Here is a 12,604-nt window from a genome sequence, read left to right on the forward strand (position 1 = left end):
CAATATTGGACTAATATCGATACTTAATATCGGATTGGCCCACCCCCAATCCATCTCCTGCAAGTAATTATTTGATATTTATGTGTGTGTACTGTACATACATAACACTTAAATCTCTTTCATGTTTGTCATTGGGGTTTAGGTGTTGGAGTAATTATGGGCCTGTTAGGTAAGATATAAAATAATGTGAATTCATGCACTCAGATTGTTGCAGGGAATGTAATTATTTGAATATTATCTATAGAAGTTCCTCATATGTCTTATTAATTATCATAAATGTTGCCCTATGATTGTGTTCAACATTCTTTACTGCAATAATAATGAATAATTATTGTTAATTAATGAGCAATTCCATGCAAATGTTAACTGGAAAATTTTGAAAACGTTTTAACCAAATGTTTTTAACCATACTGATGTCTCAGATGTCAATATTTTTTGCCTAAATACCAATGCTTATGTTTCTTTTATTGTTATTATTTTCCATACTTAGGTAAGTGCAGCTTTCAAAATTGTCTATAGACAAAAGCCGCTTGTTTATGTTGTTACTGCAGAAACCGTCTATAATGAAGAAATGTCACATCCATAATGCTGTTTTGCATGCACATGAAAAAAAGATTATTTGAAAGCTATACCTTTTTCATTTGATGGGTATAACCGCAACTGGTTTATGCATTTTTCTTCACACAATTCCTACAAAGTATGTTGTACATTATATAGTACATTCTCTGAGAAATTATACTTAAAATATTTGACTGAAAATGTCATGCTGGAATTGCTCTTTACTTAGTCAAGACTCATGAATAAAAATTTACAATAGTGTCATGAAGAGAAAATAATTTAATTCATGATTAGTTTTGGCACCTACATATATGACACTTGTGAGATCTCTCAGGCATTATGCAATATAGAATTTCATATCATAATTACCTCATTTAGACTTGGGGACAGGATAACGAAACAAGTATTTCCTGCATTCAAATTTTTCTTGCCAAATGAAAAAAAAAATCAAGTCTGATGGTGTTCTATTGTTTTTTTTAACAGGAGTTCCTGCTGTTCGCAATAATCGGTTCCTGCTGCCTGCTGATGGTCAGCCGAAACCACTTTGTTTTGATGTCCCTCTTCCTCACAAACTAAAACTGCTACAGGATTCTGCTTTAGGTCAGACATTCATACATATTTACATGTATATACAGTATCTCTTTCATGAACGAAATGGGTATTATTTGTATATCGGTTAATAACAAATAAGAATGTCAAATGTCATAATGTAAGTCAAAACACATTTAACAAATGTCCTCATTTAATCATTTCAAAAATGATATTTCATGAATTATAATAAAAAAGTTTTCTTGTCCTGTTTAAACCATGCCAAATAATAATAATAATAATAATAATAATCATAATAATAATAATAATAATAATAATAATAATAATAATACCAATATCAGTACTACTACTACTACTACTACTACTACTACTACTACTACTACTACTTATTATTATTATTAATAATAATATTAATATTAATATTATTATTGGGTAAAGTGTGATACGTAACTTAGCTTTATACATGGGGTAGTGAAGTTCAGCTCTGTTTTATGGTTTTCTTGTCATGATGACAAAAAAGCTTCTTGCATATTGAAAAGGCCACTCTTAATTTGCATTTGTAATGTTTTGCAAATGCAAATTGGAAAATGCCAGCTACTGATGACAATGTTGTCAAGACTTTTCTTTTTTTTTTACCAATCATTAGATCCACCCAATATTAGGGTTAAAAATGAGCACACATTATTGAACAACTGATCTTTACTGTGGTATTTTGTGTACATCTTATAGGGTTCTCTATGAATGGAGAGTCTATGGCATCTAAAACTGGATTCCAACAAATCACCATTCATTACAAAACAAACCATCACCTGACAATAAATACAAACTCTATTAATTATAATGATGGCCAGAATAATGTTCAGTATCTGTGGGGCCAGGAACCTTCCCAACATGAACAAGAGGGGTAAATACAGCAGTTTCACCCAAATAAGTGTTTTACTAAATATTCAGTTTTCTATTTTTTTAGTCTATGAAGAGGTATTATAATGACTTTATCTCAACAGTATCATATTGATTCTGCGGGACAATGAAATGGATGTTACGATTGGAAGTATCCGTGTTGTTATTGTACTTCATAAGAAACGTGGGGATGTGTTTCTGTGGCCTGCGGTTTGGCAACAACCAAAAAATGTCACTTTGGCAGGTATTTTAGGTAAGAAAGTAACACAGTGTGTAAATAATTACACATTAACATTCAAACACAACATGTATGAATATAACCAACATGTCTGTGATCTAATCACAATATCTGTGGATAATATTTTAGGAAAAGACAACATTTCGTATGAGGAGATTCAAGGGTCAACTCTAAAGATAATGGACAATGATGTGAAAGCGTCATGGTATGTAAAAATATTCAGGTGTTTTAATATGATGTCATTTACTTATCTAATAGAAAAATCTATCTGCTAATTGTATAGGGATGAAATGCCAGACTACAGATTTCCTTCAGCTCCAGTCGTCAGATGTTGGCTTGTGCCGTTCCAGGCTGTGATGAACGGAGAGATTTCTGATTTTACTGTTACTCACATGTAGAGTTCACAGCATGTGTATATGATATAATACAGAGAATACTTTAACCATTTACCTCTTTGCTCCTCAAAAATCTGCTTGATTTTAACCATGTGCTTATCTGTCTTCATACTGAAGTCAAACCAATGCCTCTTGCTGTTATATTATATCTTACACATATTTTACTGTATTCACAAAATCACAATAAAATCTACTAAGCAATAATGTGCTCCAGCCATCTGTGTGATGTTTGTTGGAGTTTTATAGATGTACTACTGTAAATCTCTAGCAATATTATATAGGTTTACATTGGTTAAATATGAGGAGCTCAAATGCAAAAGCCACCTCTCCCAATAATGAGATAATGATATTAATTTTCTCGACACGTATTATACATTCTTCAAATACTACTTTATCCTAGCCACAGGTCATTCAGAAATAAAGTTTGTTGGCAGAATCCATTAAGAGTCTGAATAATAAACGGTTGTGCATCTGAACTCTTACAGTACTTGTACTTTTTGTAGTAGGCCATAATATGCATGACTTGGAGATAAAACATAATGTATGTAGACATACTGTATGCATTAACAATATCACCCCTTCTCACAGCCAGGTTAAGGATTATTATAAATCAAATCATAGTAATTCATGAATTAAAGTTTAGCATTTGATGTTGTGTTTGAGTCTGCAGATACACAGACAAATTATATGTGACATTATCTCAGTGCTATGTTTTATACTGATTTCATCATGCACTGTAAACTTGAGTTCCCTTTCAGCCGGTCACTACGATGTCACGTCATGGCTGACGAATTGGGAACCACTTCGCGGCGACCTATCTGCTTCGAGAAACTATTAAAACGCCAATGATCTTGGCATGCAGATATTTGCACTTGTCTGCTATCGAGAAGCTTTCCTGTTCTTGGAGAACTCCTGTGTCAAAGTTGGTTGGGCTATAGCACCTCAGCGGAGACTGCGACTGATTCCACCTCTTTATTTTTTCTATTTATGGAGTGTGTGCGTGGCATCTTCCCTGTGTGCTTCATTAACTCACAGTAACATCTAAAAAGTGATATCCTCTAAAAAAGCTGCATGAGTTTGAACTTCTGTCATTTTCAAGACAGCCGTCCTCTCGTGTTATGGTCGAGTGCGTCTTTTTAAAGATGGCATTCCGGCCATGTGCTACGTCTGGATGCAGCAAATACATGAACCCTTATAATGGTCACGATCCTGTTGTTTCGTGATTGGGCTTGAACCATTCAGAGTCAGCGTTTCGTGTGGGATCATGTTCCATCTGTGAGAACATGTCTCGTGTGGATCTGCGCATCCGGGTGGCGTTTCTCTGGGAAGGGCTGCCGAGGCGGTCGGGATCGAATGGACACCACCTCCACCTTCAGTCTCGTTTGTATGACTGGTACTTTGGGTCTGCCAGAACAACGCACTCTCAACCGGCAGTTCCCTTCTTCACCAAGCTGCACGATGAGCTGACGAGGTCGTGGAAAACCCTGTTTTCATCTCTGAGTCGACCCTTTTAGCCATCACCCCTCACCTCCCTCGACGGCGGGCCGCTAAGGGTTACATCGGTATCCCGAGTGTAGAGCGGCCGGTCTTGATGCAGTTGTGTCCGGCCGGTGTGGCTGCCACCTGGAGGGAACGACCAACCCTTCCCTCACGGGCCTGTAGACACTCTTCGTCTTTAATGGCGCATTTACACGGGGCGTAAGCGTTAACACTTCCCATTCACTTTTAATGGGTGACGTCAAGCGTTGGCGAACTGAATTGTGGGTCCGTCGGCGCTGCATCACTGCCGTTGCTCGCGCCAAAAGTTGAACATTTCTCAACTTTTCATGCGGCAACGCGAGCGTCAGCCAATCTGATTGCCTTATGCAAATAACATAGGCAGAGCCAGCCAATTACGTTTATGGAAGACCGGAGCATGTGTGCGGCCACTGTGACTGGCTGTTGGCCACGCTTCAGACAAGCCTTCCGTCAAGCGTTAACGCTTTCGCCCTGTGTGAATGCGCCGTAACGGAGCGTGCTTACAGATGTGGCCATTAAAAATGCGTGTCTTCCAGAATTGTGCGAGATTCCGTAGAAGGGGGTTCGGTGGGGGACCCAGGAAATACAAAAACCTGTAGAGTGCAGTCGTGTTTCATGTAGGCCATACTGATGACAATTTGTGTGCTCGACTTCATGCTGAGCATATACTGTATGATATTGAAGTAACACATAACACGTATTATCTGTGTTTAGGCGATAGACTTTGATGTCATACAAATGCACGCTTTTTGGCAAAAATTTCGTTGGCGAAGTTTTCTTTAGCCAGTTACATAAACAGTCACATATTCTTCATAAAAATCCGACTTAAACACAGTCTTATTTTTTTCCGTGTACTTACAGTAGAAGAGACGTGAGGTATGATAACGGAGTCTTACTGTATAACAAAATAATCTGCGAAGACCTTTGAAGAGACCGAGAGCATTTAAGCAATATCATTAATTAGTTTATCTAATTTTACATTTAGTTCATTTTTGCATCTGAACGTTTTAATAGCTTTAACATGGTTTTGATGCGCTTTTCTGCATTACTGTAGGCTACATTTTATATTATCATATTTCCCTTTACATGGTATGAAACACGATAAAAAGTATGCAATGTTGTTGAATAAATTTCACTGAAATATGTTATACTTTTGTAGTAAGGAAATAAAATCATATTGTGAGCGTAAATATTCATAAATTCTAGGAGTTTCTTAGGTGTTTGTCATAGGCAAAAGGCGCAGTTTCTTTGTTGCTGATTAAAAACCGTTGGCTATGGGATTTTTTAAAATTAACATTTGTTCTACTTATTATTAATTTATTTGTGTCAGGACTGGTATAGAGAAAACTCAGAGGCAAGGATCCAATTGCAGATAACACAAATGTTTAATAAAGATCAAATAATAAAAAGAGAAAAACCACTGGGCAAGCCAGGGAGCAAAAATGGAGATAAATTGGAGATAACACTGGAGATCAACAACCACCAGGCTGAAAAAAATCACAATACACAGTCCGACGATCACTACCGCCGTGCTGGATAGAAGAGAGAAGTCACAGGAGTACACTGGAGATCACACGCCCAGCTGGATGTAGATGGTTCAAAGAGAGGAGAGGAGAGATGACAATACTTGAATAAAAAAATGTTAATCCAACCAAAACCTGACATGACTAGACAAAAGGGAACAGAACAATGACGAACTCGCAAGGAGCAATTAAATACCAAACGAATTGGGGAGAAAATGAGGAACAGGTGGGTGACGCAGGTGAAGGAAATCAGTGATGATGAGATGGCTCCAGTGACAGGTGCGCACGTGAGAAACTGTCAAAACACAAAACACAAACACAGAGCAGGAACAAAAAGAAACAGAACGGTCGAAAGACAGAGATCGTGAAAGTACCCCCCCAATGACCGCCACCAGGCGGTACCTGAGAGGCTTACCTAGTCGCTGATGGAGATCTGCGATCAACCCTGGATCCAGGATGTCCCGGGCCGGGACCCAACACCTCTCCTCCAGACCGTAACCCTCCCAATCAACTAAATACTGAAAACCTCTGCCCCGTCGGCGTATATTTAGTAAAGTTCTCACTGAATAGGCAGGAGAGCCGTCCACTAGAAGAGGGATGGGGAGCAGGGGCAGGAGGGGACAGGATTAATACGAGAAAAGAACACAGGCTTAACCTTGGACACATGGAAAACAGGGTGAACCCGACCGAGAGCAGGAGGCAATCTGAGCTTAACCGCCACCGGACTGACGACCTTAATGATACTGTCTGGACCAAGGAACCAAAGAGTCAATTTGCAAGAATGCTCTCGGAGAGGGAGATCCTTGGAGGAAAGCCATACTTCCTGCCCACAAATATAATGGGGCGCAGGTCGGTGGTGTCTGTCGGCCACGGCTTTGGTTCATCTGGCTGCCTGAATTAAAGCTGTTCTAACTCTGTTCCAAGTGCGTATGTAGCGTTGAACAAAGGCTAGAGAAGACAGAACCGCCTCATCGGATTCTTGTGATGGGAACAAAGGTTGCTGAAAACCCATCGAAGCCTGCAAAGGGACATGTTGATGGAAGAAACAGGGAGAGAGTTATGTGCATATTCAACCCAGGGAAGCTGTTGGCACCAGGAGCTCGGAAATTGAGATGTCAGACAGTGGAGCGCCCGACCGAGATCCTGATTAGCCCGTTCACATTGCCCATTTATCTGAGGGTGATAACCTGAAGATAAGCTGGCGATGGCGCCGATCTGTCTACAGAACTCTTGCCAAAAACGGGAAATAAATTGAGGACCCCTATCAGATACCACGTCAGTAGGCAGACCATGTAAGTGAAAGATGTGTTCAATCAATACCTGGGCCGTTTCCTTGGCAGAGGGCAGCTTAGGGAGGGGAATAAAATGGACCGCCTTGGAAAAATGGTCCACCACCGTAAAAATAATGGTGTTGCCTTTAGAATTAGGTAAGCCGGTAACAAAATCTACGGCTAAATGTGACCAGGGGCGGGAGGGAACAGAAAGGGGACTTAACAGACCAACGGGAGCTTGATGAGAAGTCTTATTGCGAGCGCACACCTGACAGGCTAATACAAACTGTCTGACATCTGACGCCATAGAAGGCCACCAAAATCGTTGGCAGACGGTAGCCAACAATCTCCGAACTCCAGAATGACAAACAAACTTGGACTCATGGCCCCACCGGATGACCTCGGAACGGAGCGCAGCTGGAACCCACAACCAACCCGTCGGCACCCATCTGGCACTTCCCTCTCTCAGCCGGCCTCCCTCACCCGCTGTTCGATTCCCCAGCAGAGGGCACCCACCACCCGCCCCTCGGGGAGGTTGGTTTCGATCCTCTTAGCGCTAGGGCTATCGAACAAGCGAGGGAGGGCATCGAGCTTTGTGTTTTTAGAACCCGGCCGATACGAGAGGGATAAGTTAAAACTGTCAAAGAAGAGTGCCCAACGAGCCTGTTGCGAGGTTAATCTCCTGGCTGAACGGATGTATTCAAGGTTCTTGTGATCAGTCCAGACCAGGAAAAGTTCCGAGGCACCCTCCAACCAGTGATGCCATTCGCCTAAAGCCAGTCTGACGGCCAGCAACTCCCGATTATCTACGTCGTAATTGCGTTTGGCAGGGCTTAACCGGTGGGAGAAAAAGGCACACAGAGGCACCTTTCCGTCCTTAGAGGACCGCTGGGACAAAACGGCGCCTACCCCGACATCTGATGCATCAACCTCAACAATTAACTGAGCCGTAGTATCTGGAATAGAATGCACAGGAGCAGAGATAAACCGGGACTTTAACATATCAAAGGCTTCCTGAGCTTCCCTGTTCCAGCAAAAACTCTCCTTAGAGGAAGTGAGTGCTGTAAGAGGTTTAGCAATCTGACCGAAATTTCTGATAAATCGGCGATAAAAATTAGCAAAACCCAGAAATCGTTGAACCTCCTTACGAGAGTCGGGGGTTGGCCACTCGACGACCTCTCTGATTTTAGCTTTGGCGGCATATGATACGCCAGTCCTTCCCATTCACTTAAACGGTGCATCTTTTTTGTAGTTGTATTTATTGGTTTCTCAATTTTTTTGCTTTTTTTAACATTTTGCTTGGGTTTAGGGTTAGAATAAATTTTTGTTATATAAAAATGACATCCTAACCCAAACCTCAACTCTAACCCCAACTCCAAGCGACCATGGCTTAAATATGGACAAAAACATGGAGAAACATGTATATTAAATAACCTCATTAAGCAAATCTAAAATCTAACCCTAAACCCAAGCGAAAATGGTTTAAAAACAGGCTTGGTGGGATGTCAGCCAGCGAGTCCTCTGATTCTGATAGAGGTGGGTCGCTCGAAACACTGTCCCGACACACGTACTGAGCTTTTGAAACACTACTGCTTTGAAACAGTGCTCCGGAGCCTAGCTTGAAATGAGGCTGTCACGTGACCTATGGAAACGAAGCTTCGTCACCTCACTGACATGTCATGCAGGTTTCACAGCACGTGATGTGTTCATGTTAAAGCATTAAATAATTATAATGTATCAATGTCTAACATTGTATGTGCATGTGTATTGTTGTTCATTAAACAGTAATAATAAAACCACAATGACCGTGTTGTTTGAGTGTCATTTAACACTTTGCCGACTCAACCATCACTCAATAAAGAATAAAAGTCCGACCTCAATCACAGTACTGTTTGCTGCTTGTAAAGTAGACGCTATCTGACTAATAAATATGGAAAATGCACGAAAGAGACTTTTAACACAACTTGTGTTATATTTTAACACAAAATCAACAAAAAATGACACATACTGTGTTAAAATTACACACTTAAAACTTAACACACAAAGATGTGTAAAAAATGAACACATCCTTTCTAAGAGTGCACCTCATTTCTAACTGGAGCCTCACTGAAATGGTGACTACAATTGTGACTGACAATGTGGCCAACATGATAGCAGCCACTGAAAAGCTGGGGCTACGCCATCTACCATGCTTTGCCCATACTCTTAACCTCATTGTCAAAAAGGCAGTTCAAGAACATGAGGCATTGACCGATATTTGAACCAGAGCAAGGAGAATGTTAACTTATTTTAGATGTAGTGCAAAGGCCAACGATAAACTTATCCTTGCACAGGAAAGGATGGGTAAGCAGCCTCTGAAGCTTGTGCAGGAAGTTGAAACGAGATGGAACAGCACCCATGACATGCTGCAAAGACTCCTCGACCTCCGAGAGCCTGTTGGTGCTGCCTTGGTCAGTCTGTCTAGTGACATCATGCCACTTTCAAGTGTTGACTTTGAAATTATCTCGCAAAGCCTCGAAGTGCTGGCACCCTTTAAACATGCCACAACAGAGCTCTCTGAGGAGAAGAGGGTGTCAGTTTCGAAGGTGATTCCAATAATCAGGATGATTCAGCACAAAGTGGCTGAAAAACAGGCCTGTCAACCAACCGAGCAGCTGTATCATTAGGGATGGCTCTGCAGCAATACGTCATCAAACGATGTCGGAATGTGGAGTCAATACGTATATTAGCTCTGGCGACGTTGCTGGACCCCCACTTTAAGACCCTTGGGTTTTAAATCAGGACAATGCCCGTGAAGCTGATTGGCTGTTGACAGGTGAATGTACTACAAGAATCCGGTCAACCAGTCAGTCTACTTCACAAGCAGAGCAATCAACCTTGCAGGGAGGCCTAAATCCAGCTTCTTCAGGAAACCTTTGGGAGCTCTTGGACAGGCGGGTCAGTGAGACCCAGAAGACCCAGAGCTGCAATGCAAATGCCACTATAGAGGTCAAGAGGTATCTAAATGATGCATATCTCCTTCAAACAGAAGACCCTCTAAAATACTGGCAAGCCCATAAGGCTGTGTATCCGCACCTTTATGTCCTGGCCAGTAAATATCTGGCTCTTACTGGCACATCTGTTCCATGTGAACGCATATTTTCCAAAGCTGGGGATGTGATCAGTAAAAAAAGAAGCCGGTTAAGCCCCAGCACAGCAGAGCAAATTATATTCTTAAATAAAAATATGGCATAAAAACGTGTATTTGAGTATTTGTGAATTTTTGTTTCAAAACAATGCATGTATATAATATGGTGTAGTCAGGAACACAAACACCTCCATTCATGTGCATTACTTTTTCACTTTTTTATCCATAGTGCAAGCCTAATTAAATAATATTAGAAATCAAGAATAGCCAAGCAAACAGTGCAATGAAACCACAACAAACTTGACGTCAATAAAATGACACATACTGTAATATACTGCTATGTATCTTGAAATTATGTGGCCATACAAAACATCTGGATGATGCTGGTTGTGTATGATATTTATTGACCACCAGATGGTGATGTGGAGTAGAGTGTCAAAAGCTTCGAAACTTCAAACCAGTTTGACTGTAGAAGCGTCAATGCTTCAAAAGCATCGCATGGCACATCCCTAGTAAAGAGATACACACCGCTGCTTAGGCTCCAAAATTAACAGTGTTTTCCAAAACACACAATACTTTAAAACAGAGACTAGGCCTACATGTAGAATTATATTAACTTGTTTAATTAGATGAAATATTTGATGTAGTTAACTTACTTAACAGCAAAAGGTTTTATGTAAAAGTGTCTGAACTAGGGTTATTGTGTTTTTCATTAATTTATACAATTTATTTGAGTGTTTTTGTCTTGTTGAAATGTACATAGGCTTATCTACTTAAATTGAACAAGAAACTTACACGTAACGTTATGCAGTTTGAGGGCTTCATTTTGTAAACTGACAAGCAGTCCCAATCAGTCGTCTTGTGTAGTAATGTTATTTTTGACTGTTAACTTCTAAAAATATACAAAAAATGATGTTCAACATAAAGGGTAAAAACATTGCCTTTCGGATCCTGCGCTATTAATAACACAACGCGTGAATTTCGCATTTTAAACTCCAACGGTTGGCTAAACTTCTGAGGAAACAAGAAGTTGGTAGAAAAATATACAGAAAAATAAATGTGCTGTTTATTTAGGCCTACTCACCCTCATGCCATCAAGATTTAGATTGTATTATTCTTCAGTGGAACAGTAAGATTTTGCTGAAACCGGTGATTCATAAAAAACAGACACCAACCGTACCACAGAGAAGGCAACGCAAAATTCCACTCGTTTCGGCTAGAAGGGACCCAGCAGCGACGAAATCTCACGAGATGTTGGGTTTATGGGGAGGGTTGGGATGAAACAGCTGTTCTGGCTAGATGGGAAACAGATACGGCCTGTAATGTCGGGTTTAGGGTTATGGTTTGGGGTAGGATTGGGATATAAACAGGCTAGCGCTGTCGTGATTTCACGACAAATCGGCGTTTGCTGTATCCCTTCTAGCTACCCTGAATCCAGAAGTCACATGAAAAAATATCAGTTTGCGAAAGAAACTGAACAGAATGTGGGTAAGTTATACAAATAATTCAGATTGATTTGCATAACAAAAATACTGCACAAAAACTTTTTTTAATAAAGGGCAAAATTATAAAGAAAGCTAAAAAAATTTGAATGGAAAATATTTGACTAGAAACTTGTATCATGATGATTTTTTGTAATCTGCTTTAGCTGTTAATAATGAATGCTTTTTTAAATTTAACTAAATAACAAAATGTTTTATTTCAAATATATTTAGCATAAATAGACAACAGTCTTCTTGCTATTGCAGAGATTGGAAACACATTTAATGAATCTGAAAGACATTTCAAAGAAGAAGAATCATAACAACAACGATGTTAAACATAACTTCCCATGAAATGGGATTGAAAGGAAAATGTTTGTGTTTGTTATTTTTGAGCCCCCCAAAGCTCTCTCTCTCTGTGAAATGTAGCCTCTGAAGGGAACAGGGCATACCCTTATGAAAAATATTTTTTTCAAGTGTGCTTGAGTATACTTATTTTAAACTAAAAATAAGAAAGTATACTTTCAGTTTACTTTTTATGTACTTCTCTAAAATGTACTTTAGGTACATCTGAGAAATATACTTAAAATTGCATTGAAGTAATTGACCTCATACTGACAGAAATGTCTCAGTATATTTGGCCTATACTTGTTTACTGACATATACTTCAAAGTATAATTATGTTTTATACATTTTTTTGATTGAGTGGTCTAATAAATATAGTTTTTTTTCTCATAATATTACCTTATGTCTTATAAACCTACCTGATCAAGTTCATATACTTTAGTAACAAACTTTGGGGTGGAATAGATTTTAGAGTAAAAGTATGCAAGTATACCGGAAGCTCAAAATTAGTAACCTACTAGTTTACTAACAGTTAGTTCTACTAACAGAACACTTGCACGTACACTAATAGCATATGACTAGTAAACTATCTGTTAACTTAAAGTATAAAAAATAATACTTGCAAGTACTTGCAGCACAAAATTAATAACCTACTAGTTTACTAAGAGTACACTTGCATGTACACTTGAAGTATAAGTT

The 12,604-nt window shown here is 39.5% G+C and overlaps 1 protein-coding gene across 1 annotated transcript; it reads left to right on the forward strand.

Annotated features, from left to right (window-relative positions):
* The first annotated feature begins 977 nt into the window (after nucleotides 1-977).
* On the forward strand, nucleotides 978-2,687 carry LOC141369509 (uncharacterized). Its single transcript, XM_073876298.1, has 5 exons — nucleotides 978-1,158; nucleotides 1,837-2,011; nucleotides 2,112-2,260; nucleotides 2,375-2,450; nucleotides 2,529-2,687. Exons 1-5 carry the CDS (start codon nucleotides 993-995, stop codon nucleotides 2,641-2,643), a joined length of 681 nt encoding a protein of 226 aa, XP_073732399.1. The 5' UTR covers nucleotides 978-992; the 3' UTR covers nucleotides 2,644-2,687.
* The last annotated feature ends 9,917 nt before the right edge of the window (nucleotides 2,688-12,604 follow it).

This window comes from Misgurnus anguillicaudatus, chromosome 14 (genome assembly GCF_027580225.2).
Source record: "Misgurnus anguillicaudatus chromosome 14, ASM2758022v2, whole genome shotgun sequence".
Lineage (NCBI taxonomy): Eukaryota > Metazoa > Chordata > Actinopteri > Cypriniformes > Cobitidae > Misgurnus > Misgurnus anguillicaudatus.